At 45.1% G+C, this 25,729-nt stretch overlaps 3 protein-coding genes across 3 annotated transcripts; 2 read left to right on the top strand and 1 right to left on the bottom strand.

Moving 5' to 3' along the window:
• Positions 1-1,127: 1,127 nt before the first annotated feature.
• LOC123401546 (protein arginine N-methyltransferase 5) lies at positions 1,128-6,910 on the top strand. The gene is made up of 22 exons (XM_045095373.1): positions 1,128-1,449; positions 1,532-1,738; positions 2,094-2,183; positions 2,290-2,367; positions 2,584-2,672; positions 2,805-2,880; positions 2,988-3,074; positions 3,257-3,338; positions 3,580-3,674; positions 3,770-3,805; positions 3,959-4,027; positions 4,501-4,569; positions 4,879-4,932; positions 5,081-5,155; positions 5,344-5,436; positions 5,530-5,633; positions 5,754-5,802; positions 5,875-5,961; positions 6,064-6,169; positions 6,260-6,347; positions 6,447-6,540; positions 6,630-6,910. The coding sequence occupies exons 1-22, from the start codon at positions 1,306-1,308 to the stop codon at positions 6,711-6,713; spliced, it is 1,956 nt and encodes a 651-aa protein (XP_044951308.1). The 5' UTR covers positions 1,128-1,305; the 3' UTR covers positions 6,714-6,910.
• Positions 6,911-8,424: 1,514 nt separating this feature from the next.
• LOC123401548 lies at positions 8,425-10,632 on the top strand. The gene is made up of 6 exons (XM_045095375.1): positions 8,425-8,866; positions 9,541-9,594; positions 9,701-9,781; positions 9,900-9,969; positions 10,067-10,155; positions 10,252-10,632. Exons 1-6 carry the CDS (start codon positions 8,669-8,671, stop codon positions 10,378-10,380), a joined length of 621 nt encoding a protein of 206 aa, XP_044951310.1. The 5' UTR covers positions 8,425-8,668; the 3' UTR covers positions 10,381-10,632.
• Positions 10,633-14,148: 3,516 nt separating this feature from the next.
• LOC123401547 (IQ domain-containing protein IQM3-like) lies at positions 14,149-18,160 on the bottom strand. The gene is made up of 9 exons (XM_045095374.1): positions 17,822-18,160; positions 17,386-17,500; positions 17,163-17,228; positions 16,833-16,921; positions 16,600-16,687; positions 15,486-15,632; positions 15,295-15,387; positions 14,985-15,086; positions 14,149-14,890 (listed from the first exon to the last, which is right to left on the bottom strand). The coding sequence occupies exons 1-9, from the start codon at positions 18,019-18,021 to the stop codon at positions 14,354-14,356; spliced, it is 1,437 nt and encodes a 478-aa protein (XP_044951309.1). The 5' UTR covers positions 18,022-18,160; the 3' UTR covers positions 14,149-14,353.
• Positions 18,161-25,729: the final 7,569 nt, after the last annotated feature.

The raw sequence follows: 25,729 nt of genomic DNA, 5'->3' as shown, positions 1-25,729 counted from the left end.
GCATATGTAATTGTGAGACAGAGCAACTATTTTCTCTTGTGATGTAAATAAATTGCTATTTGGTTGGAAGCAATTATCTAGTTGATGGACACAAGACAATGATGCTCTTGAATTATTTTTCTTTTTTATGGAAGCAAACTACTATTTGATTGGAAGCATTTTTCTAGTACATGCAAATAAGCAAGTGTTGCTTTTAAAAAGGTGGATTTTTTTAAGCCAACTAATACAAATTTATGTTTAGCTGGAAACAATTATTTGATCAATGGAAACATGATGCAATCCTTTGGAGGCAAGAGTATAATGTTATATTAATTAAACAAATTTCATTCAGTGCGGCCACTTTCTGGCGAATGGAAACATCAATTTGCTGGTACATGGAAACACAAAATTGTTTTGGTAAAGCAAGGATTCGGACGAAGGTCGAAGAAAATGTTTGTTATATTCGAAGCAGAGATATTAGTTAACTGACAGGATTCTCAATATCATGCATCAGGTCCCTCGATGCAGGAAAACTAACGGGAGAAACTAGTTACTTGAAGAAGAGTTAGCAACGAACCAGAAAGGATACCGAGAGGACGTGCTATATTTGTGGGAGCAATTACTAGATGCAATTAATTAGGAAGGGAAATAACTCAGCATCTTAACCACCATATCTGATCGGACGAGTATGTGATGCCAATCCTACGGCCACAACGTGGTTTGTTGGGACGCAAGGGATCAGTAGTCTGATCCCTAGCGGCGCCCGTCATAATAAGGCTGAATGAGTTGCATGTTAGATAATTTAATGCATAAGGTGGGCTCTAAATTTTAGATCATATGGACGTCTGAATAGCTCTTAGCAAAAAAAAGATAAGCTTGAGGTCTGTAAAAAAGTTGACTGTTTACTTATTGTCCGGAATTAATTTGTCTTTTTTTTCTAAGAGTACTCATATGTTCAAATAATCTAAAATTTGTAGCGTATCTCACATATCAAATTATATATCATAGTTTGTTTTTGATATTTAATTTATTCTTATTTATTGTAATTTTTTTCTTGACCGGTTGCGGTTCTGGGTTCAGAAATGGATATTCGGTGCTCATGCTCATATCCATTCAGTAAAAACGGAACGAAAATAAAATACCAAGAAACAAAAGCGAAACCAGAGAGAGAGAGAGAGAGAGCCGCCAAAGCGACGGGCGTTCCTCTTCTCTGCCGACCAAAGCCCTAAACCCTAGCCCGACTAACCCCCTTCCCCTCCCCCTCCTCCTCCCCGGCCGCGGCGGCGGCGCCAGCCACCGGCAGCACCCACCCACCAGGCGAAGAAGATGCCGCTGGGGCAGCGCGCCGGGGACAAGAGCGACTCCCGCTACTGCGGGGTCGAGGTGCTCGACTTCCCCGCCGGGGACGGCCTCCCCGCCGTCCTCACCCACTCCCTCTCCTCCGCCTTCGACTTCCTCCTCGCCCCGCTCGTGAGTCCCCCCTACCGCCGCCGCAGCCTTCTCGCGTCCCCTCTGAAACGGAGGCTTATTTGCCTTGCCCCGCTCTGTGCAGGTCGATCCCGACTACCGGCCCACGCCCGGCGCCGTCCTGCCGGTGGCGGCCTCGGACCTCGTCCTCAGCCCGTCCCAGTGGAGCAGCCACATCGTCGGGAAGGTCAGCGAGTGGATTGATCTGGATTCCGAGGACGAGCAGCTGCGGCTCAATTCGGAGCTCACGCTCAAGCAGGAGATCGCCTGGGCGACTCATCTCTCCTTGCAGGTCCATCCACTTGGCAACACGTTGCTCATTGCTCCCCCCGCTCCATAATTCTTGCCTTCATTTTAGTTCAAGTCTAATTTTAATCGATTCGTTTTACACGTTATTTATTATTACCCCGAGCACTGTAAATGGGAAATTGCAATAACATAGGAGTTCTCTAGTCACGCCATTCAACATTGTTGGGTGCCTATCTACTTTGGAGAACTGTATAGAAACATGGATAATTCCTGTCTAGTTGACCATTCTTGGATTCCTTAACTGCATTACTTTATTATAGTCTGATCTGGTTCATATGAATTATATTAAAAAAAAGGTCTCTACAGAAAACGTGAATCTGTGGCTCATTTTCTTGCAGGCGTGCGTTCTTCCTCCTCCCAAGAGATCGACCTGTGCCAATTATGCTAGAGTTGTAAATAATATTTTGCAAGGCTTGACCAATATGCAGGTATCGCCCTCCATATCCAATTTCATCTTTCAGTTGTTGCATAGATATCTTATTTTTAGTTTTGTTGTCGACATCTAACTTTTATTTGCTCTGTTTCTTTCTTAAGCTGTGGCTTAGGATACCTCTGGAGAAGTCTGAATCTATGGATGAAGACCATGACAAAGTAAATAATAATAACCCCACGGTAAATGTTTGCTCCACCAAGCCTTGTCTGGAATTTTAGGCAGTAGTAGTGTTCTAGAAGTCCTTGATGCTGGGGTGCCTAGTGCGTATTCAAGGCTAGCAGGCTGGCTAGGCATGCTAGGCGTTTGTCTTCCAGAGCAAAATGTTGCTGTCTGTTGATGGCTAAGTATACACATTGCTGCGTAATTCAACTGTTATTTGTTTTCTTAAATTACAGAGTGAAACAGTAGATTCTTGGGAATCGTGGAATTCATTCAGACTGTTATGCGAGCATAGCAGTCAACTGTATGTAGCACTTGATATCTTGTAAGTGATGATCTTGCATTGTCACACCAATTTTTTTCTTGCAGATTAAAGATTTTACTCTAATTTAGTAATTTGATCTATAATGTTATAGCTTTTGGTATCACTTAAAAATGTTGTCTATTCACTTATCAGGAGCTCGCTGCCATCAATGAACTCTCTAGGACGGTGGTTTGGGGAGCCTGTAAGAGCTGCGATTGTTCAGACAGATGTAATTATACAACTTGATCAATCCATGTTGATATGCAATCACCTCCCTTCTGTGGTATCACGATATGGCTTGCATGTTTGCAACACTAAATATTTTTCCATCTGCAGGCTTATCTAACAAATGCAAGAGGTTATCCTTGCTTGCCCAAACGCCACCAGACTCTGCTTACTGGATTTTTTAACCATTCAGTTCAGGTAGGTTCTTTATTATGCTTCTTTAGATCAAGCATCTTTTCTTCTTCTCATAACAGCATGGTCGTTTGAATTAATGGCACAACACAGTACCTGCCCTGCTTTTGCATTCATGGTTGTAAGCTCGAGAAGTAATTGATGTGTATATAGCGTTCTGCCTGACCCTGAATTCTGTTTTTGTTTAGGTAATTATCTCTGGGAGATCAAATCATAATCTTTCCCAAGTATCTGAAGGAGTGCTCTCAGGTGATGAAAACCACACCGAAGGTAACTCCTGTGAACTTTGAGATTTGTTATAGTTCAGAGGGTCTTTAACTTGCACATGCTTATATTAGGTAAACAAAATTAGAGAGATCAAACTTAAATTTTCTTTTTTAATATGAGAATTCTGTCAGCCTGCTAATTTCCTGCTCACTGAACTAAATGCCTCGACTTGTGATGCTTGCTGGAAAAATACCGTTTATTTCCATTGAAGTGCGACTCACCCATGTCTAAATTGTTACTTCAGATACCCCCACTCGGCATGCATTGGGCCCGTATCTTGACTACATTGCCTACCTCTATCAGAGGATGGATCCACTTCCTGAGCAAGAACGGTTCGAGGTATCCACTCTAATAGACTTCCTCTCTCCCATGACCCATTATGCATCTTATTTACTGACATCTTCCTCGATCTTATGTTATTTGCCTTACTCCAGATCAACTATAGGGATTTCTTGCAATCTCCTCTCCAGGTAATTACTGTTTCGCTTATTCTTAAGTTCTGATCACCTGAAGGAAATTATTCTTTCTCGTGAAGTTATGGGACATATGGGTCTCTCCTGTTTCCCTCCATTACAATCTAACATTCACTTTCTCATAACTTGTCTTTTTATTTATTTTGGCAGCCTCTCATGGATAATTTGGAAGCACAGACTTATGAGACTTTTGAGAAAGACACTGTGAAGTATACACAGGTTTCTGACATTTACTGGGAATCTGTCTATCTTTCAATGCTATAGATTTTGAAGAAGTAACATTGCCTTCACTTTATGTGAATAGTTTCTGTCAATACATTGTGAAAAGAAAGTTAGCTATTAAATTGAAGTTTCTAAAAATACGTTCTCATTTATATCTTCTATAAACTATTGACTCTATCAAGGTTCTTCTGTCAGTTAGTACACCCTGAAAGTATTTGAGAATTACAATAACTGGCACAAGATCAATTTTTAGATTTATGGATGCATGTTTCAGCTATCACATTTTCTAACATTAGCACTTCATAACTAATGAACCAGGTTTTGTAAAGAAATCAAGGATTAAAATCCTACCTTATTTTATTAACTAGGGAGTCGGGAATTCTGTTTTGTCTGGTTTCTCGGTCTAACAGCACTCTTGATACCAGTATTGATCTTATTGCTAATTCTTTTTTTCTACATCACATCAACAGTATCAAAGAGCAATCGCTAAGGCTTTGGTTGATAAGGTTTCAGATGATGAAGTCTCCACAGCTAGGATGGTATGATTGGCCTTGAACTTTGTATTCTTTTTCCTATATAAAATGGTTGCAATCCATACTTGAATCATTTTAAACAGTTATTTGTAGCGCCATGAGTTGGCGAAAGCATGCATTCGTGTCCTGTTTCTGCATTGCCTCTGCTGCATCTGTAGCCAATCCAGTATTATGCCTTTTTTTTGTAATATTCCTAAGCTGAAACGGTAAACAGCTCACTGGAGCTTATTTCCGGCACCACTCATCTTAAACCTACATTTTTATTTTTAATGTTATCTTTAGTATTTAATCATCTAATTTCGCTGTTCCACAAAGGTCTTGATGGTTGTTGGAGCAGGCCGAGGGCCTCTAGTAAGAGCATCATTGCAGGTGAGTTCCTTTGCTCCTGACACTTGGGATGTTACCGCAAACTTAAAATTTTATTGGTGTTTAAATAACGTGTCCGTATTTTTTGTTGAAGAAAACTTCTCTGTTCATATTGTCCAGGAAGCTAAATAGGCTTTCATATTAAATGCAGGCCGCAGAAGAAACTGGTCGAAAGCTAAAAGTGTATGCAGTGGAGAAAAATCCTAACGCAGTCATTACTCTTCATGTGAGTTGTTCTTATATTTTCAGGTTTCAAGTTATTCCATTAGACAGGGGTGTAAGCTTTTGTCAGTTAAGTGATCATTGATGCATCTCGTTTTTCCTACCATTGTGCTGGTAGTCTGTTTTTGCCTTCCTGCATTAACAAAAAAAATATTATATGATGATCTGATTGTTTTTTGGGTACTGGTACAGAGTTTGATCAAATTGGAAGGGTGGGAAAGCATGGTTACTATTATTTCTAGTGACATGCGGTGCTGGGATGCTCCTGAAAAGGCTGATATTTTGGTATGCTGATACTTTGTTCGGAAGTGACATTTCAAATCTCTTACCAGGCAGTCTCAAATACGTCTTACAAACTTACATGCAATTATGAAACAGGTCAGCGAGTTGCTTGGGTCATTTGGTGATAATGAGTTATCTCCTGAGTGTCTAGATGGCGCCCAAAGATTCTTGAAGCCAGATGGGATTTCTATTCCTTCATCGTACTGACCTGTTTCCCTTTTTTGCATTATTATTATATAATCCAACTTCTCTGCGTTTTTTCGATCATATGTATCTTCATATTTCCTATTATTTGATTGTTTTTATGTGTTCCGCTGCAGTTACACAAGTTTTATCCAACCGGTAACAGCATCAAAACTACACAATGATGTAAGTGTCTATGCCATCTCAGTGATATCTGTAAAGTTTCAATAGAGCTTGAAGTGACTTGGTTTTTTGCAGATTAAAGCACACAAAGATATTGCACATTTTGAAACGGCATATGTTGTCAAGCTACACCGAGTAGCAAGACTTGCACCTCCACAAGAGGTGAGAGACTGCACTTTCTGCTCAATATGCCCTTCATCGATCATGCCTTCCTCCAATAACTATTTTCGTAACGACATTTGATGATCACCTTTAAATGAGCAGGTTTTCTCTTTCACACATCCGAACTTCTCACCAAAGGCTACCAACCAAAGGTATACCAAGTTACAGTTTGAACTACCACAAGACACGGGATCATGCCTTGTGCACGGTATGCAGCTGTACTTGCCATTGGGTTTTCTGTTCATAAAAGCTATTTGAATATCACTCTAAGTCTACATATATCCCATCATCTTGGCAGGATTCGCTGGATATTTTGATGCTGTACTATATAAAGATGTCCATCTAGGAATTGAGCCGAACACATGTACACCAAACATGTTCAGCTGGTAAGGATCAAACTGTCAACCTGCTGCTCTTAAAAACCAGCAACAATATTTCTTAGTTCTGCAATTCGGCCGTGATTTTGACCTTATGAACATTGCCAGGTTCCCAATCTTTTTCCCACTGAGGAAGCCCATCTACGTGCCGTCGGAGTCGCCCATAGAAGTGCACTTTTGGCGATGCTGTGGTTCCACCAAGGTACCGTGGTTTTCATCGGCTCATCGCCATCGATGCTTTGTTTTATGAATCCTGTGACCGGAGTCTCATCTTATCTGCTGCTATTTCAGGTGTGGTATGAGTGGGCTCTGGTGGCGCCGTCTCCATCGCCAATCCATAACAGCAATGGCCGGTCGTATTGGGTTGGTCTATAAGTTGAGAAATCAGAATATGCGCTTGTGTCGGGTTTTGAGAGAGAAGAAAATGCCAATCATATATGCTAGGTTTTTGAGTGCGTCCAGCTACCTTGATCAAAGAAACAGATCTTAGAACCTGGATGCAGGGCACATGCTGTAACTCCAAAGCTTTTGTTTTGTAACATTTTTTACTTGTTATTGTTGTTGACGTGTCAGTCCTTGCGTGCTAGAGTTAGGAATTGAGCTCATCATCAGTTTTGGCATTGCCTTTTGGGATGCAAAGCAAGTGGTTTACTGGAGAATCACAAACATGCATAGGGTTTACTACTCATATAATTCTCGATGCCCGGGAAGTAACAATTTAGTTGTCACTCCTATGTGCCCCCAAAGCTGCGCAAAACTTCAGAATACATTCTCTTGGGGTGTTGAATTGTGATGTGATAAACTTATTTTATAATCCTGAATGTAAGTGAACAGTTGGTTAACCTAATGGTAAAATATAAGTCAGAAACATATCTCCCCTTGAACGCTAGGAGATCATCTCATGATTAAGAGAAGGCAAAAAAACTTTGTTTCATTTCAAGTTAGCAATTATTCTGCCCATCATATGTGCCCTAAGCCTCGTGATCACTAACCCTCCATTTCATATACAGGTATTTGTCCTTCCATAGATGTTGTCTCACCTCATTTTTTCCTTTCATAGATGTTGTCCCACCTCATTTTTGGGGATCAGGTTTGTGTATTTTTGGAGCATAAGAGAATTCTCAATTTAATGGAGAGCCCTATGGGTGGCCTAGGCTTATAGGTGAAAATATGCAAAAAGTATATATGTTTTGGACGTACGAGTCCACGGCCCATCTTCGTATATGTTGCACCCGTCCTAATGTCCATGTTCCAATTATCGTTATAGGTAAAAATAGAAATCGATATATTCTCACAACATACTATTATACTGGTCATGTAAACAATAAAAAATGTAGGAAAAAAATTCAAAACATGGTAGTGGTACACTATGTACAGGCAATTTCATGTGAGAATATATGCTAGTTTGTGTTCTTCACAAAACGCACCCAAATTAGAGAAAAAAAGATACTTCTTTTTGTATGGCATAAGATCACATGTTCTTGCAACAACTTAAATTGTACAGTACATTCATGTGCATGTGTGTTTCATTCAGATTTTTTGTAAAATACTAGTAGAAAGTAGTACTAGTAGTAATATTTTGACCTAGTAGATGCAGTACTACTCCCTCCTTTCCGGTTTAAAGGGTTAATCTTAAAATTTTCAGATTTGTAGACCACTGTGAGTCAAACTGATTTAAAGTGTTTAAGTCTCACATTACATTTAATTCATAGAGATAAAAGAAAAAAAAAGGTCATGCATGCATCTATTTCTACATCTGCCGTGCAAGCCCATAAAAAAACATGCTTCACTTATTACTTTGAAAATCAAATATGTGAAAAAAATTATTGATCAATTAAAACTAATATCATTCACCCAAAATTCACTTTGATTGATTAAATTTTAGACTTGAGTCTTATAAAACGGAAGAGCCTCTCCTTATTTTCTCATCTCACCCACCCCACTTGTATGGTCCATCCCTCTTCCTCAAAGTAAGAAAAAAAAAAACCAAACCTCTCTCCCACAACGACGCTGACACGCGGGCCCACACCAGGACCGACTAGCTGCTACTAGTAGTAGCGTAGAAAACCGGAAAAGAATCGAGAAGCTTCCCGAGGCACGTGCTCGCTGGCCGCGGGGCCAGAATAAAAGAGTCAAAATTGGAGCGCCCCCATACCCCACCCCCCCTACGATCCCCGACGCGCACAGAAAATTCTGGTGGCAATCCTCTCCTCCTCCCACCCCGGGGAAGAAGAAGCCTCTCGATCCCCCGAGAAGGGGCGCTCTTCCCCGCGGATCTCCTCCCTCCGAGAGATCTGTACCGAGCGAGCGGGCGAGGGCTCGATCCGCCGATGGAGGAGGCGGCGGCGACGGAGACCGTGACGGAGACGGGTACGCCGGAGAAGTCGTCCTACAGGTACTGGGTGCGGCAGGCCACGGGCGAGGCGGCGCCCCTCCCCGTGCCCCGCAAGCTCGACCCCGCCGCCGCAAACGGCGTTGGCGGCGGCAACCCCAACGCGCCGCCGTCCCTCGGCTCCGTCTGGAATCAGGTGAGGGGCTCTTCTCTCCCACTTTTGTGCACGGGCTGCCGTCCATGCGTCTTTGTTGGGCAGGAGAGATGCGGGTTAGGGGAATGGCAGCCGCGTTGCCCGACGAAATATCACGAATTACTGTCGCGATTCGGGAGCTCATAATCTTCTTCTTCATAGGATGAGCTTACGGCCTGATCTCTCGCATAGCCGCATCTAAGTTTATGCACTAGGAAGTGCCGATTCACAGTCATAAATCGCATTCATATTGGCAAATCTGTAGTAATTTCTTTGCCTTTCTAGCGCCTTGTTCGATCCGTTTGCTGTAAGCGGATTGTCAGGTGCATTCACTCTGTGCAGCTGGTGCACATGGCAACACTAGTACAATAATCTATGATTTGGTTGAGTTAATTAGAGACGTATGCTGGTACCAAGAAATTCTGGAACAGCCTTATAACTTCTGAGTTACGAGTTTTTGGACAAATTTACTTCTCTTGATGTAGCATACCATCTATAGTACTCTCTCCTTCCCAAAATAACTGTCTTAAGCTTAGTACAACTTTATACTAGCTCTAGTTATTTTGGGACGGAGGGAGTAGCTGTCTATTTTTCTCGATGTAATTATCTTTTGGGATGGTTACACTGCTTAGTGCAAATGTACTATTTTCTGATGTGTTTTCACTTTGCACTTGCAGGCTGGAACATGGGAGGAAAAGAACCTCAATTCATGGGCTAATGGTAGGATAAAGGTGTGTACCTTATTAGCCAACTGTTGGACAAATGCTTGTATAAACTACTACACTGATGTTTCCATCCACTGCATTTCTCACAGTTATTGGCTCATATATACTGCAGGATTTGTTGGGTTCTTTAGGTTCACTGGATTTCTCCACAGGGAAGGCATCCATTGATGAAGTCACCAAATGCTCCGGCGATGTAAGTATAATCTTGCATATTCATAACTATTTTTTCATAACTTGATGACGTTTTTTCCCCTAAGTAATCATATTATGTGTGATTTAAATAACTAAACATATCCTTGGTGACTTAACAGGCATTTCTAGTAACGGTCCGTAATAAGAAGAGAGTAGGTTATAATTATGAACTGAGCTTGAGATTTAAAGGTAAAACATATATCATGCCAAACACTGCATCATTTCATTTAGTTAAAATATGTATTACTCCAGTGTGGCTAACTCGAGTCATGGTAATGATAATTAGGTGAATGGTTAATCAAGGAAGAGAAAAAGAAAGTCACTGGCCATATAGACATCCCTGAGTTTTCCTTGGGTGAGCTTGATGACCTAGAGGTATAACTATACTATTCCAATACCTCATTACATGTACCATTATGATCAATTATATAGGTGATGGTTGTCACAGAAAACAATCCCTTCTGATTTCAGGCAGAAGTGAGGTTCACCGATACCCTTGAATGGGACGACAAGTCGCGGATCAGCAAGGATGTGAAATCATTCCTTTCTCCCATCAGGGAGAAGCTGGGTACCTTCGAGCAAGAGCTGAAAGATAGGTAGGGAAATGCCGGCAGGCGCCACGCGCTGTTTTCAGTATTTGTTACCCATTCTTGTAGCTCGGACTATCTTTGTTGTGTTGGATTAAGCGTTGCTGTCTAGACTCGAGGTCATGTTATTCTTGTTTCTCCAGTCAGTGTAAGGTTACATGGTTTGCCACATGTCGGTTGATGACTTAGGTTCTGTGTCAATGTGCTCTTACTCTTAGAGTCATGAACTCAACAGAAACATTTGATGATGATGATGATTACGATATCTCACTAGAATATGCTTATATTTGCCCTGTCGCAGATTGTAGTTTGGGCCTTCAGTAAGGGGGAGTAAGGTTTGGCTTATACTCCATATAAGCTAAAAACATCTATTTATGTGCTTATGGCTTTGGCTTTTGGCCTATACAACGGATGTGATGACCCATTGGCCTATCTTGATGACTGGGCAAATGACCACCCCGTCATCTTGAAAATCATGTGCCCCCCCCCCCCCCCCCCCCCCCAAAGCTCAATAATTAAATTGAGTGCATAAATGACAAAACAACAAAGAAAATGATCTTTTACCCATGGTGCAATTTGACAAATACTTTGTGGGTAGAGAGTTGTGACAGTCGGTTTAGACTGGAAGAGGTGAATAAGCGACTACGAATTTAACTTAATGGCCTTTTAGAATATTACGGATAAAGTAGGTTATCAAGATATACAACTAGATGAGAATAACCTACATGGCAAGCAAACAAGAAAATGTTCACTCTTTGGGAGTGATCATTTCCGCTAGAGAGGTCACAAGTGGTTCACCTTATTCTTCCTTTGCCATCCTTAATGATGAGTCCTAAATCACTTGGAGTTCCGTTTTGAAAAAAGAAAAAAAGTTCACTTGGAGTTGGTCTTGAAGACGGCCACCACACTCAAACTTTTCCAAGCACAACATAGACAGAACGAGGCTTCTGGACAGAATTTCAAACATTCAAGAGTAACAGACAATAAAATCAATGGTGAATTTAAATCGGTTTGATGGATGTGTAGATCGGGAATCCTATCTCTTTTACCTCAAAGGAGTGAAGTGACTTGATGGAGCGATGAAGAGGAAATAAAGCTTTTGAGCTTTCAAGGAGGAGCAAGAGTACATACCTCAACTCGATATAATGGGTAAGCATGCGCCTTGCGGATGATAACTGATAAAGTGGGCTTTATAGTCCACATAGAAATCTGGCCGTTTGAGTGAATCCCGGCGTTAGTTTCAGTGCATGACTTTCGGTTAACACCAGAGCCTCTGATGAACCTGATAGTTTTTCCCGTTTGCTTCTCCTTTCTAGATTATGCTATTGCATGTATGGCCCTCTTTTTGCACTATCAATTTGCTAACATTTTTTTAAAGAAAAAACTTGTCCCATATACTCCCTCCGTCCGGAAATACTCGTCCTAGAAGTAGATGTATCTAGACTTATTTTAGTTATAGAAACATCTATTTTTTATATTTCTATGACAAGTATTTCCGGACGGATGGAGTGTTAACTAATTAGAAAATGCATACAATTATTCGTTAAAGTTTTCATCACGCAGGTTGGTACACTATTAAGAAAAACATCATCTGATCTATTATCAAAATTAAACTTAGAGGTTTTGAGATTTTCCAACAGCTTAGAAACAGTCCATGCTTCCTTCTTTATATCAAGAATATGAGGCATGTCAAAATTATTGTTTCCAACAAAGGAAGCCATAAAGGAACAATTAATTTTTGAAATAATGGGCTATTGAAGGATGGTACTGATGTAAAGACAGGCGAGGCTGGCTCTAAGTTCCGCCTCATCACGACCCAATATAATCCTAAAATGAGATGATTACTTCACCAACATGGTTTCTGGCAACAACCCCCATGTCCACGACGCTAATGGCCTCCACAAAACTTGCATCAATGTTAATCTTAATGAACTCCGAAGAGGGAGGTTGCCATGTTCTGAATTTCCTCTCCACACTATTGTTGTTCTTTAGACCATCCACCATCCCCTTGTCATTGGTGTTAACCTCCACCTGCACACTAGCATGGCAAGACAAGAAGGAAGCCCAATAATTTTGTACAAAATTCAGGCATAGACATATTCCATACCCTTACCAAAGATCAAATCATTTCTCAAGTCCCAGGATCTCCAAAAAGTGATAAATTTTGCTCACACGTAGGCGACCTCAATTGATACAACAAAATAGGAAACCAACCCGGCCATGAGAAATTGAAGATCTCCTCGCCCGAAAAATTTCATACATCCCTCCAACTAGAAAATATTTTCTTCTTTGCCAGTGCGAACCCTTCTTTTGAATAACAACCATTGGCAAGACTAGCGAAATCCGAATACTAATCCGAGAAAAGCCCATCCCTCACCAGAGAAAGCCTGTCTTCTCGGACATCCTGTAATCAATTTGGAAGGCATACGAAGCGAAAGAACCGGCCTTGGGACATGTCACCAAAACATGAAAATGCTTTCATCTTCAACACTACAAAAAGAGCATGAGCCTACGATAGCTTGATGGTGTTTTACTAACTTAGAAGCGACATGTCAGGCAAAACAAATTGATGAACATTAGCCTTCCAAATAACATCCCAGAGACTCATTTCCTCATTTACGGAAGCACTAGAGTTCCCCATATCTACCTTATGGTCACGGACGAAGCCAACATGCAAGCATAGGGGGGCAAAGTTCATATGAAATGAAAATTTTCGGCTACAACAATCACTATTATAGTAGAAAAATCAATTTGTTAGGGGGGGTCTAGCCCCCCCTCGTCCCCCCCCCCCCCCCCCCCCTAGAATCGTCCTTGCTTATGGTCCTTGAGTTTCAACGCTAGTCTATGGACACTCTTAACCAAGAACAAATTATTTTTCTCGTGGTGGCAAGTAATAAAATCTCCCTCTCCCACAAACTGAATACACAACTTTAAAATTTCCTCAACATCATGGTGATAAAGCACATGCCTAATCAAATTCTCGTCCCGTCTCCTAGAACCGCACATGAATAACCCAGACACCCATTTAAGCCTAGTTCTGTTTCTTCTACATAGCAAAATTTAGGACATAATCTCTGGGAAGCCAATTATCTTTTCAAATATTTATACTAGCACCATAAAAAACTCTCCAAATGACACCATTTTTAAGCAGCTCAACGCCATGCATAATACCTTACCAAGTCATGGTCGTTGCTTGCCGGAAGACCGTATCCAGGAGATGCCCATGAGGATAATATTTTGTCTTCATCACCTTTGCATATAGTGAGAAAACCAATAACCGCCAAATTTGTTTAACCAAAAGTGTTTGATTAAATAATATGAGATCATGAAATCCCATACCCCCTTTGTCTTTGGGTCTCGTCAGCTTGTCCCAAGCCAGCTAATGAGTTTTCCTCCTATCTGCCTCATCGCCTCACCAAAAATACCTGGTAAGCTAGTATAATTTCTCATAAAGAGATGCCGGAAATTTGAAGACACCCATGGCATATACCGGAAGAGCCTAAAACTGACTTGATATTTGTCCTCAAATCCATCAACCACCATTTTAAGAATTACCAGGATGGACACCTAATCTTCCAAACTACACTTCTTCCCAAACATAACGGAACACTTATCTTTTGCAGCAATTTTAACTCGCTGATCTTTGATCCTTAAATTTGATCATGGTTTGTAGGTTTTGTCCTTAAATGTTCTCTTATTGTCATAAGCAAACATACTACAGTACCGTATTATGACATATGAAACAGAAAACTCTGCTGAAGCTATTTCTGCAATAGTGACATTTGGTGGGAAAAGGCGCAAGCGCAATCACACATTCTCAATTCGATTCAACCAAATTCGAACTCATACAATCCTGACCAGATCCATCTGAGCTACGAATGGATTCAAGGAACACAGGAAATACAGCAAGCACAAACTTTGACCTTTGCAGCACCCATCAAACATGAAGCAGCAGAACTACACAGCTATTGCCTAGACTCAAGTTCCTAACTTGGCTGGGGCAGGGAGGCCTGTATTGTCACGAGCGGCGAGGTTGGCGAGGTGGGGGAGAGGCATGACGACACCCTCCACGAGGCTGGAGGAGTCGATGCTCTTGGCGAGAGCTGTACCATCTCCAGCGCTTGCATTCTGAGCTCTATTGGATAATCCTTCACACACCCAATCCTTGGACCATTTCCAGTGCTCCATTTCAGGGATAGCCTGTGGCCGAGCTGATAGGATTTTGACTTGCTCTTGGAGTTCACCCTCTCAAGAATTGCATCCTGCGAGACGCCGGCATCTCTAGGGCTTTGCAGGCCACCTGATAAGGTTCTTTGGTAGGCTGGCCTTGCTTTCTCCATACGGAGATTATCACCCTCGTCAGCTTCAGTCTGAGAAGATGGCCCAGATGCCTTGCCTTCTTCCACCATGTTGGAAGGGAGAATCAACTGCGGAGGATTGGATGGCATGATAGCAGCAGCAGGGTTCTGTTTGCTATTAAGCGATGGGTCTTCATAATAGTCTTCCTTGGTGGATGAGCGCACCTGAATATGTAAGAAATAAGTTGATTAAGTGCATCATCTTACATTTGGTAACATAGGAGCCTGTTTAGATTCAGCTGGACCGGAAACAGTATACCTCAACTTCTTTCAGATCAACTCCATTCTCTTCTAGAAAACTCATGAAGTTGCTAAGATTCTCCGCACTCGGTTTGTAATGTCCACTATAAGCCCAGATGGACTGAAATGGGAAGAGATCATCAAAGCATAGATTAGCATAATGCATCCAAGCATAATGGGAAGAGAAAGCACAAGAACAAAATCATCAGTATGAAATGACTAGTAAATCTTTTGGGATATGTATACAATATTTAAGCAACAATTCATCAAGTGTAAAATCTTTGCGTAAAATAGCAGCACTTAGATACGATGGTGACTCTCAATAATACCTTGATAACTCCATTTTCTGCAGTAAACCTTCCAGCAGCTATAGTAGCACCTCCTGCTAAAAAGCTGGAGTGCTGGAATACACCTCTCTCTTTCTGGATATAGAAATAAGCATGCAAGTTAAACATTCAGTGAAGCTAACCTTCCAAAACATGACTTAACAGTGCTAAAATTCTGTGAGTTATCAAACTACCTGGCCAGCATAAAGTTTCTTTGCTGTGCTCATAACAAAAATCCATTTTGTCCCTTTAGGGCCCTGGCTCGTATCAAGTGCCTCTCCAGATATATTGTGGATAATCTTTCCTTCTTTAATGATGTATTCATAGTACTCACGCTCTTGCTGCAAAAACACCAGACAGCTGTTACAGAGTTCATGTTCAACAATTTTCTTCTAAACTTTCATGCGGCAATTTGTTACGACTAATCTCAACATGTTGGGTTTGCTGTGGTTAAAGTGAAAAATTGATGAGAAGTACTAATGGCACATGCTAGGGAGTTCCATAACCTCATATATATTGATATAGTATTAAACATAACTCAAGACTTCTGAAACTTCTTTGACCAACGATTTGCTCAACTATGTGGATTATCTCATACAAATTAATTCTATTGAAAAGTACACTTAGTATGAATCCAAGATATCGATTTTGTATAACATAATCCACATAGGTCAGTAAATTTGAGAAGTGTGTGTGTGCCTTATAATTCTGGGCTATTGATTTATTTACGATAGCATTCAGATATGTCACGTGCAGCGCACCGCAAAAAGTACAGGGACCGAGGATAGGGCACTCGCCCTCATGTAGATGCCAGCAGGGCCTAATCGCTGTCGAAATTAGGCAGGCTCTTTGGCTTAGTTTTGACTTGACAGCTGAGATATCCTTATCAACTAAATAAGCTATCTCTTGCCTAACTAAATATTATTCCCAGAAAACCATATCAACATCTTCCTAATCTATCTCTTTCCTAACAAATCTTAACTCCTTTATCAATTGATCATGTTATTGTTAGGTTCAATAGTGACTCCTGCATGTGACAGCGCTTAGCATGGTGCCTGCCCTTCACTGTTGTCTCTAGATTCGGCACCCATGCCAACATAACCAATGTTCTCATTATGAGAAAAACATATTCTAGAAGGTGAACATGAGAAACACAAAGTTTGTGGTATTTCTTAATCACAACCGAGGCTTGCTGAAGAAACTTAAGCATTGAATGAATTTTGCACTGTGAAGTTCCAATGCAGCTCTCATTGGAATATTTTCAGCAAGAAAGGGTAAAGATAGTATCCATTATGCAAATGATCTTACTGGACCAAGATATCTTATGCATTGCTTCTTAAGCCGAGCCCTTGGACACTCTAGAAGATCTACATCTTTTCCCTCACCAATATCAAGCCTGCATATGCAAAAAAGAAAAAGAGCAAAAGACTATCAATTTCCGTGCAAAATATATGAGGCTTACCTTGTAGGAAAATGGGAACTACATATTCATTTGCATGATTTCATTTGGACAGCAAGGTTTTCGGCAGTCATGATCTTACCAGTAGAAGAAGGGCTGGCCAGCCTGGGTCTGGCACCAGACATCATAGTAGAAATGCAGGTTATGCCCGTACCTGTGCCTTGGATCAATCTACAAGAATATGACAGATGGATGTCAAAATTTTGCAAATAGAAGTCCAAGTCAAGACGAGGGCAAGCTATGGAACTTCTTATCATCGATGTTCACAGACAACTGACAGTCCGAGTCAACTGACACTGGGAAGCTTATTCTTTTCACACACACACATTTGGAGAGCATAGAAAGGCAGCAAGTACAATACTACTACTTAGCATTAAAAAAGTAGTGGATGTGTGGGATTTTTTGTACTCACAGCCTCGATCCAGTGCTGGAAAGCCAGCTTGAGAGCCTTGGCGTCCTTGGATAAACCCTGCCCCACCTGCAACATGCTCATGAACATGAGGTGGAGTTGAATCTAAGGATAATTCCAGTAAAAAAAAAAGAATGGCTTTCTTGTGGGGAAAAGGCCATCATGGTGAGCTGCTGCCTTGTGCCGGCGACTGATGGTGCAGGGGAAGGGAATGTATCAAGAGGACCTTGGATGCGTTGAGGCTGACGCGGTTCCAGCGCGAGGCGGCGGTCTCCGGCTCCGGGTCGTCGTAGAAGGAGACGGTGCTGTGGTTGAGCCGCGCGAAGTCCAGCGCTTGCCACCTTGCTCAATCCAAACCAGGAAAAAAAAACAAAAAAGGTGAATTTTCAGCGCACGTAGCCATCAAGGCACAGAACGAATCAGGCAGTATTGCCGACAAGGACCAAAATCAGGGTCGCGGGAGGGCGAGAACCAAGAACAAGAAAAGGGCGGCAAGAAGCGCGGAATCCTGAGGAAATCGGGCGGGTTTGGGCGATTTTCCGTTGTTTTTGCCGGAATTATCAGGCCGGCCAAGTGGAAGGAAAGAAGCGGAGCAGTAATGGTTTCCTTTTTTTGTGTGAAGAAGAGTACTGTAGATAGTACAGTAGGTAGGATCTGGTTACCAGAGCTCCTCGACGACGACGGCGGAGTCGGCGAGCTTGCGCCTGGTCCGGTAGCTCCGGTAGACCTTCTGCACCTTGGTGGCCGCGCCATTCGCGCCGCCTCCGGTCGCCGGCGACGGCGAGGAGGAGAGCTCCTCCGTGTGGCTCGGCTCCCGCGAGGCAGCGGCCGCCGGAGGAGGCATCGCGGTCTCCACCTCCATCTGCTGCCAAGATAATGGTCGTGGCCTTCTGGAGTCGGGCGGGTTGGGGGATGGTCGTGCTCTTCTCGAGGAGGAGGGGGAGAGCGGGGTGGGGAGGGAAGAAGGGGGAGGCAGCAGCTGGAATTTATGCCCGCCTGCGCTGCTGCTGCTACAGTAGATGACACGAGAGATGAGATAATCGGAGAGTGGAGTAGATTACTGTTATGAATGAGCTGAGGTCATGGTCCAGCTGGCGAGTACGCTGGGTCGTCTACCCGGGCTGTGCGTTTTGTCTTGAGGGGTAGGCAAAATTTCATGTTTTGACCTTTTTATTACGTCACATTTTATCTCTATCAATATCTTCAAGATATGCCCGCAAAAAGAAAGAAAAAATATCTTCAAGATATCGAGTCATCATTTCATATCAAAACGGACTACGTTTTTGTCTGTTTTTTATCCGTTTGGATCAACCGCTCATTCGGCAACAGCTCTGTTTCATATTTTGATCGGCGGTGCATCGCGTTGACCCATATTTACCGACGTGGCCGTCTGACCGTCCTTTTTAATAAATATGCACATATTTTGCATTATTTAACAAACAGGCATAATTTTTTTTAGCATATTTCACAACCAAATAAAACATAGTTTTACAACCAAGTAAATTAAGCATATTTGACAAGCCGAATAAAAAATAAATTATCTCAAATACATGTGAAAAAAATACATTTATTGGTTGCCAACATGAGTCCACACATGCTCAACCAAATCATTTTGCAGCTGCATATGAGTTTTTCAATCACACATTTCATGATGAAATTGAGTAAACTGTTTAAATGTTGCCGCTCCTTCATGCTCAAGCACAACATTCTCACCCTGAAACTGAAACCCTTGATCATAGATACGTTCCGTGCGCTCATCTTCTACAATCATATTGTGCATAATTGTGATAGCCCGGCTTATTAGGGATGATAGACTACTCATATCAATAAGGAATTCCTTCTTTTCCGGAAGCCCATTCAAACAGAACTCTCACGTTAAGCGTGCTCAGCTCACGTTAAGCGTGCTCAGCTTGGAGTAGTTCTAGGATGGGTGACCGACCGGGAAGTTCATCCCGGATGCGCATGAGTGAGGACAAAGTGCGCAGAAAAGACTAGTATTGATATGTGGGGCCAGTCTTATTAGGGATGATAGATTACTCGTATCAATAAGAAATTCCTTCTTTCCCATTCAAACAGAATTGTGCTCCAAGTCCTAGGAGGATACCGAACGACGCCCCATCGAGATTGCAAAACATCAAAGACACGCTCGATGTCCTTCCTAACACTCTCTTGCTCTTGCACAATTCTTTTCCACTTCTCTCCAACAGGGTCGCGGATTGTCTTCACAATAGTGGTCTACTGTGGATAGATACCGTCACCTAGGTAGTATCCTTTGTCGTAGTTGTGGCCGTTGATGGTAACATTCACCAACGGGTCGATGCCTTTCACAAACCTTGCAAACACCGGCGAGCGTTGAAGCACGTTGATATCATTGTGTAATCCGGCCATGTCGAAGAAAGAGTGCCAGATCTAGAGATCTTGTGAGGCCACGGCCTCAAGTATGACAGTGCAATCCCTGACATGGCCCTTTTACTGCCCTTGCCAAGCAGAAGGGCAGTTCTTCCACTCCCAGTACATGCAGTCTATGTTATGAAGCATCCATCGGAAGCCCCTGCTAGCATTCATCGCCAACAAGCAGGTTGTATCTTGAGGAGTCGGCTCTCTCAAGTGCTCAGGGTCAAACACAACAATCACAACCCTGCAGAATCTTTACATGGACTCGCATGTAGACTCGCTCATACAGACGTACTCGTCAATGAGATCACCGGGCACCCTGTATGCAAGCATCCGGATGGCTGCAATGCATTTCTCATAAGATCAGAAGTCAATCTTTTCAAAGGCGTCCTCTTTGCACCCGAAATAGTTATCGTATCCGACCCACCCCCTCTTTAATACGGTTGAAAACATGCCTAACCATACAAAAACGTCGCTAGAATTTCTGATGTTTGAACAACGGGTGGTTGTGTCAAAGTAGTCCTTCCAAAAAAGGAAATGATCGCTCTCTCGGTAATGATTCAACTTTGGAAGGTGTCCCGCGATCGAGCCACGAAACAACAGTAGCTGCCTATTAAGGTGGTGATGGACCAACACGATAGCCAAGATCTCCTCCTCATCATCGTACGAGGAATCGTCAGAGTCGCAAAGGAAATTGTGAAAAAAGAACTCGTCGACGGAGTCCATTATGTACCTTGGCAAATTGTCAAACAACTTGCGGGCGTCGTCGAAGGAGCTGGTCGACAAAGAGATGCGCGCCTCCCAAGGCCCAGGTGGCTGGCCTGGAGACGCACGACGAGTGTGCCGGCGTCAGGACGAAGGAGCCGGCGGGGTGGCGAGGCGGCTTCCTGCTCACGGCGTCGGGAGGTGGCGGTGGGAGGCTTCGATGCACCGGCGACAGATGATGGTGGCGGCGAGGTGGCGACGTTGGGGGGAGGTGTGTCGGCATCGGCGACGACGCGACGGAGGTGGGCGAGGGTTTGCTGTCGATATGGGATGGAAGAGGATGACCAGTGTGCCACCGACTAGCGGGCTAGAGGGAGAAGTAGGTGGGCGCCGTGCGCGTCCGTCTCGCGTCTGCACCGACACAAATGAGACTAAAAATGAACCGAAAATGTATTGGTAGGCGGAAAAAAAGCGTACGTGCGTCCGCTTGAATCGACGCGTTGGATCGACTTTTCTGTCCATCACGACCCAAATAAACGCTCATGAACGGAGTGAGTCGACGCGTTGGAGTTGCTTTTACAAACGCCTGGTAGGAACTCTCACTCAACGACATCACACGCACCTCGTTGTTAATAAACACATGTCTTCTCACTGATGAAACACAGTCGAAAAACCTAAAATTAATTAAAAAAATACGAACATCAAAATCAAATCTAATACTTAAATCCCACGGCTGGTTCCACGAAAGAAACAACCATCCGAGCTATGCTAAGTTTGCTGGTGAGGTTTCGTTGGTGCTTTTACTTTCAGTTTCGCAGCCGTGCTCGTTGGGTTTGGGCGAGTTCGCAAAACTTGTTCCGCAGGTGGCAGGTGGGACACTAGTGTTAGTCGTGTTGAGTCAAAACCGGCCAGCCTTCGTATGCAGTGGTACAAGATGCTGTGCGTTGACTCCAAATTTCTGTCCATACACCTCACAGGTCTCTTCCACGGTGGTTGCAAATGCTTGTGCCAGCTTTTGCAGTTTGATGCGAGTCTCTACCTACCCATTTGACGGATGATTCATGTCATTTTAAATCAGTACGCACATACGTCTATGTTTCAATCGCATTATGGTTACCTCTTCCTCATATCCAAACCCTAGTTTGCGCTTTGAGGTTTTTAACAGGGTCACACAATAACACGTCGTTCGAGGGGCGACGACATTGACCTGGCGAATAAATATACCGTGATCCTCTTCATTTTGACGATGCCGGTTACGGTGGCGTCGATATCTCGTTGGCATAGATTCATGCATGACTAATAGTTTGCAACATTTGTCGGCATAGCGATGGTGGCATCGGCTTCTCCTTGTAGTTTGGTCCTCCAGCCTCTTCCTCATCGCGTTGGTGTAGCTTCTGGTGTCCACTTGAGTTTTTTAGGTTGGAATCTTTAATTTGTGGATCTTCAGATAATAAAGGTTTTGTTTCTCTTAGAGCATCGGTTCGATAAGTTCAAGGCACCGATGCCGTCTCGTACTGAATCATCGACTATCTAGCTTGGGGGATGGAGATGCAGTAGGGGCGACGTGTCATCAACCCATTAGGGAACTCCGTGTATTTTGTTTTTAGGGTGTTTGTACTTGGAAATTAGCAGGGGCACACAAGTGCAGGGCATGCATTCGCCCAGTTGTGCCTGGTTGCCCGATTGTTTCATGATGTGCAAAGTTGTTGGACTCCGCACGAGGGCACATCACATTTTAAGGTTTCTGAAACTTATGATTTCGTTGTTTGCTCATACCAAATTTCATCGGTTGAAACTTAATGAAGTTCTTTAAAAGTTGTCACAACATATTTCAAAGACCTCGTCATAAGAAACACGAATATGCAAACAAAGCTGAATTTAAACTTTGTTTCGAAAGAGTATAAAATATTGAAACTAAAAGCCCAAAGGAAATGAAGTCAATGCCCTCACCTGTGCATGCCCGAAATCCCCTTCCCGTGCTTGTTTGATACTTCCTCCGTCCTATAATATAAGATCATTTTTAGAACTACATTGGTGTCAAAAACGTTAAAAAACACTCTCATATTATACGCTGGAGTGAGAGTCCATTTTTCGTAAAAGAAACAGCTAGTCATAGTTTTGTTGGAGGGAATTCCTTAACATTACTGCTTTACCTACTCGTGGTACCCATGGCAGGTGGCTCCATGCCTGCGTCCTGCCATGTCCCCGCATCACACTAAGCCGCCTGGTTTGACGCATGTGCCACTGGCAGACTGCCTCGATCAGACAACGAATACACGGAAGAATTTTCTGTCATACAGATTGAAGGAATGACGCACAAGGCTTTTTATAGGGTGACGTACAAGGGTTTTTGTTTTGCTTTTTTTGCTTTGTTTCGCTTTCGTCCGCGGACTGGTTCTGGTCGTGGTTGGCCATCCCATCACCGGGGTCGTTGCTCGTGCTTTGCCTGGACTCGATCCAGTCTCCTGACCGGTAGGTACGTTGGCAATCCACATTTGAAAGGTCAAATATCTGAGAAAACCATACAAAAATGGCTGAAACTTCCAGTTGCTACGGGGTACACACGCACGCACACACACACATCGGTCCGGCAGGTCGTACGCTTCGTGTGTACGTTCCCGGTAAAAAAGCAAGGGGAGCAGACACGACAAGGAGAACGATGCCGGCCGGGCAGGTGGCACGCGTCGTGTGAACGTTACGGACAACCAGTGGCGCCCCACGCCGGGACCGTGATTCACCAACGATTCTTATATATGTATCACGCGCGCGTCGCCGTCGTTGGTGGAGCTAGCATCGCCCGGCACAAATAGGCTCCATCTTCTTCTTCATGCACCACCTTTTTCCCCTTTACTCAACGACGGAGACGGGTTTCGCTTTTGTTCACTAGAGTTGGTGCCTTATCTTTTAGCTTGCACGAACGGGGGAGTGCCCCGGGTCGAGCAATCCATGGGTGGTACTCATGAACTCGATCAACGATGGGAGTAACCGAATATCTAGTCGGAACCGGTGTGGATTCTTGGCTCCGTCGTGGCGAACCGGAGGCCAAGTAAAGAGAACGATTTGGGGCATGTTTTCGTGCTCGGTTCATGGTGTTGTCTAGTTTTACTGCCGTGATGTATCAATATAGAAAAGATAGCGTCCTCTTAATTAGCCTTAGTTGATGATACAGATTGAGACATGGATCTGCAGAAGACGGAAAAGTGAGGACGCGCTGAGGACTCCCTCCCGACTCCCGTGTTGCTCCCGCGGGCGGCCCGGCAGTAACCTAGCCGCCGCCTACAGCCCTCCCTCGTCGCTCCCTCCTCTCCTTGCCGCCGTCGATGGCGGTCGCCGAGCTAAGCCCGTGTGGCTCGACGGCGGCGGGGCACTCTCCTCCTTCTAGGATAGGGCGGCGCGGGTCGTTTTCTCTCCGGCAGGTGCTCGACCGGGCGCAGGTGCTCGAGCTTGGGGCGGCGCAGCGAGGTGGCGTGGCGGGGCGGCTGGGCGGGGCACAGATCCGGCGGGTGCCTCCTCCGACGGCGTCTTCACGCATGCCGTGGCGCGGATCTGGCGGCGCAGCGAGGTGGCGTGACGAGACGGCTGGGCGGGGCGCAGATCCGGCGGGTGCCTCCTCCGACGGCGTCTCCACGCATGCTGTGGCGCGGATCTGGCGGCGCAGCGAGGTGGCGTGACGGGGCGGCTGGGCGGGGCGCAGATCCGGCGGGTGCCTCCTCCGACGGCGTCTCCACGCATGCCGTGGCGCGGATCTGGCGGCGCAGCGAGGTGGCGTGACGGGGCGGCTGGGCGGGGCGCAGATCCGGCGGGTGCCTCCTCCGACGGCGTCTCCACGCATGTTGTGGCGCAGATCTGGCGGCCTGCGGTCCGTCCGTGCGGCGGTGTCTGAGGCTCCTCTGCCTCGGCTCTTGGATCTGGTCTGGATGGGGAGAGGTGGCAGCCCTCCCGTCCCTGCTCGCAGGCTTCGCATTGGCCCGCCTCTGCGGCGTTGCGCTGGCGCTGGGCGCAGCGGCGAGGCGGCTCTCCGGCGTTGTGGCTGGGGAGTGCGACGGATTCGGCGGGACTGAGTTCCCGTGTCGCTGGGGCTGCTGCGGTGCTGCGTGGAGGAGGTGCTTGGTGGCTCTCCGGTGCCGCAGGCGCGGTGGCTTCGTGGGAGGCGTGTGGGCTAGCGGAGGTGCTGTGCGTGGGGTTGTGGTGTTGGGAGGTGCTCCGGACGAAAGATTGCCGGGCAAGAGCTTGTCGGCCGACGATGTCGGCGTCTGTGGACGTCGTCTCACCTTGTTGGAGGCACCGTTGATGAGTTCTCTCCCTACACACCCTCGGATCCAGTTCTTCGGGTGAAAACTTAGGCCCGGTTGTGCCGGACGACGGCGTCGGCATCGTCGCTTCCTCCTTGGGGGCGTCGTCTTGAAGAGCTTTGGATCTCGTTTGCACTCTCCAGGGGCTAGACGCTCACGACATTGCGGTCGGCTAGGCTCGTCCGACAATGTGGATGATTTGCGCGGCTTCTTGTGTGGCAACGATGGCCCCTTCAAGCGGGGAAGGATCTGCTGTTGGGTTTTGGTAGTCGGTCTCGTCCGGCGTGTTCGAGGGGTCGCCGTGCCTCTCTTGTCTTCTGAAGTCGGAGTTGTTTGAGGGGGATCCTTGCGGCGACGATGACGTGAAGACGGGTGGACAATTCTGGCGCTGGCTCGGCGCAGGTCTAGTGCTTTTCTTCCTTCAATGCTCGTCGGCTGAGTCGAAGCTGCCTGGTCGCCGACGCGTGTGGTGGACTATTTGGCGTTGTCCGATGCAGGCCTCTACGCTTGTCTGCGGTGGAGGCTACATCGGTGGTCGTCGATGGTGAAGTCGGAGTCGCCCTTGCGGAGGCGTGATGACGATGACGCCGGAACAACCTCGACGGAGCTCTTCCCCTAGGCGGCGTGTGTGCGTTCTTGTGTAGGTTGCCAGGTCGCCCTGTGTGCCCTGTTGTGGCGGGCGCATTGTGACGTTTTTAGCCCGGTTTTCCGATTATTAACCGAACAACTCTCTTCGACCTTTTTTTAGTGAGATCGGTACCTAAGGGACCGCGTTTCAAAAAAAGAAAAGTGAGGACGTGATCTGGCCCCCGCGTCGTCCTCCCCAGGGTAGCTCTCGCGGAGGCAGGCCGTCGTTCATCATGCGACTGCGTTGGTGCCGGGCGGCATCGGTGACGGCTGCTGGTTCGGCACGCTGGGGTCCGACGAAGGCTGCTCCTGTGAGGCGCTGGGTGGTGGTGCTCGCCGTTCCCCCGTGGGTTGCTGGCCTTGGGTTTGTTCGGATCGGGTGGGGAGCGCAGGGCAGGTTGGATCCTGTCGAATCTGGCCCGCGGTGGCCCGGATTTGGTCATGTATGTCTGCGGGGCTACAATAGCCCTTCTCTGTGGTGGTGGAATGTTGTAACAGCCCGGAAACGACGCTCTAGAAGATTCCTCTTTTATTCCGTTGTCGCCTTATAAT

Source organism: Hordeum vulgare, chromosome 6H (genome assembly GCF_904849725.1).
Source record: "Hordeum vulgare subsp. vulgare chromosome 6H, MorexV3_pseudomolecules_assembly, whole genome shotgun sequence".
Classification (NCBI taxonomy): domain Eukaryota; kingdom Viridiplantae; phylum Streptophyta; class Magnoliopsida; order Poales; family Poaceae; genus Hordeum; species Hordeum vulgare.
Note: the sequence above shows the minus strand (reverse complement) of the source record. Positions and strands in the feature narration are given on the sequence as shown.

Excerpts from the sequence above, each read along its gene's own strand:
- LOC123401546 (XM_045095373.1), top strand. The coding sequence starts at position 1,306 with ATGCCGCTGGGGCAGCGCGCCGGGGACAAGAGCGACTCCCGCTACTGC. Across the intron at positions 6,170-6,259 it reads GGGATCATGCCTTGTGCACG|GATTCGCTGGATATTTTGAT; the intron begins GTATGCAGCTGT and ends TCATCTTGGCAG. Across the intron at positions 6,348-6,446 it reads ACACCAAACATGTTCAGCTG|GTTCCCAATCTTTTTCCCAC; the intron begins GTAAGGATCAAA and ends GAACATTGCCAG.
- LOC123401548 (XM_045095375.1), top strand. The coding sequence starts at position 8,669 with ATGGAGGAGGCGGCGGCGACGGAGACCGTGACGGAGACGGGTACGCCG. Across the intron at positions 9,595-9,700 it reads GGGCTAATGGTAGGATAAAG|GATTTGTTGGGTTCTTTAGG; the intron begins GTGTGTACCTTA and ends TATATACTGCAG. Across the intron at positions 9,970-10,066 it reads ACTGAGCTTGAGATTTAAAG|GTGAATGGTTAATCAAGGAA; the intron begins GTAAAACATATA and ends AATGATAATTAG.
- LOC123401547 (XM_045095374.1), bottom strand. The coding sequence starts at position 18,021 with ATGGAGGTGGAGACCGCGATGCCTCCTCCGGCGGCCGCTGCCTCGCGG. Across the intron at positions 15,388-15,485 it reads AGAAACTTTATGCTGGCCAG|AAAGAGAGAGGTGTATTCCA; the intron begins GTAGTTTGATAA and ends TTCTATATCCAG. Across the intron at positions 15,087-15,294 it reads CAGAAAATGGAGTTATCAAG|TCCATCTGGGCTTATAGTGG; the intron begins GTATTATTGAGA and ends TTCCCATTTCAG.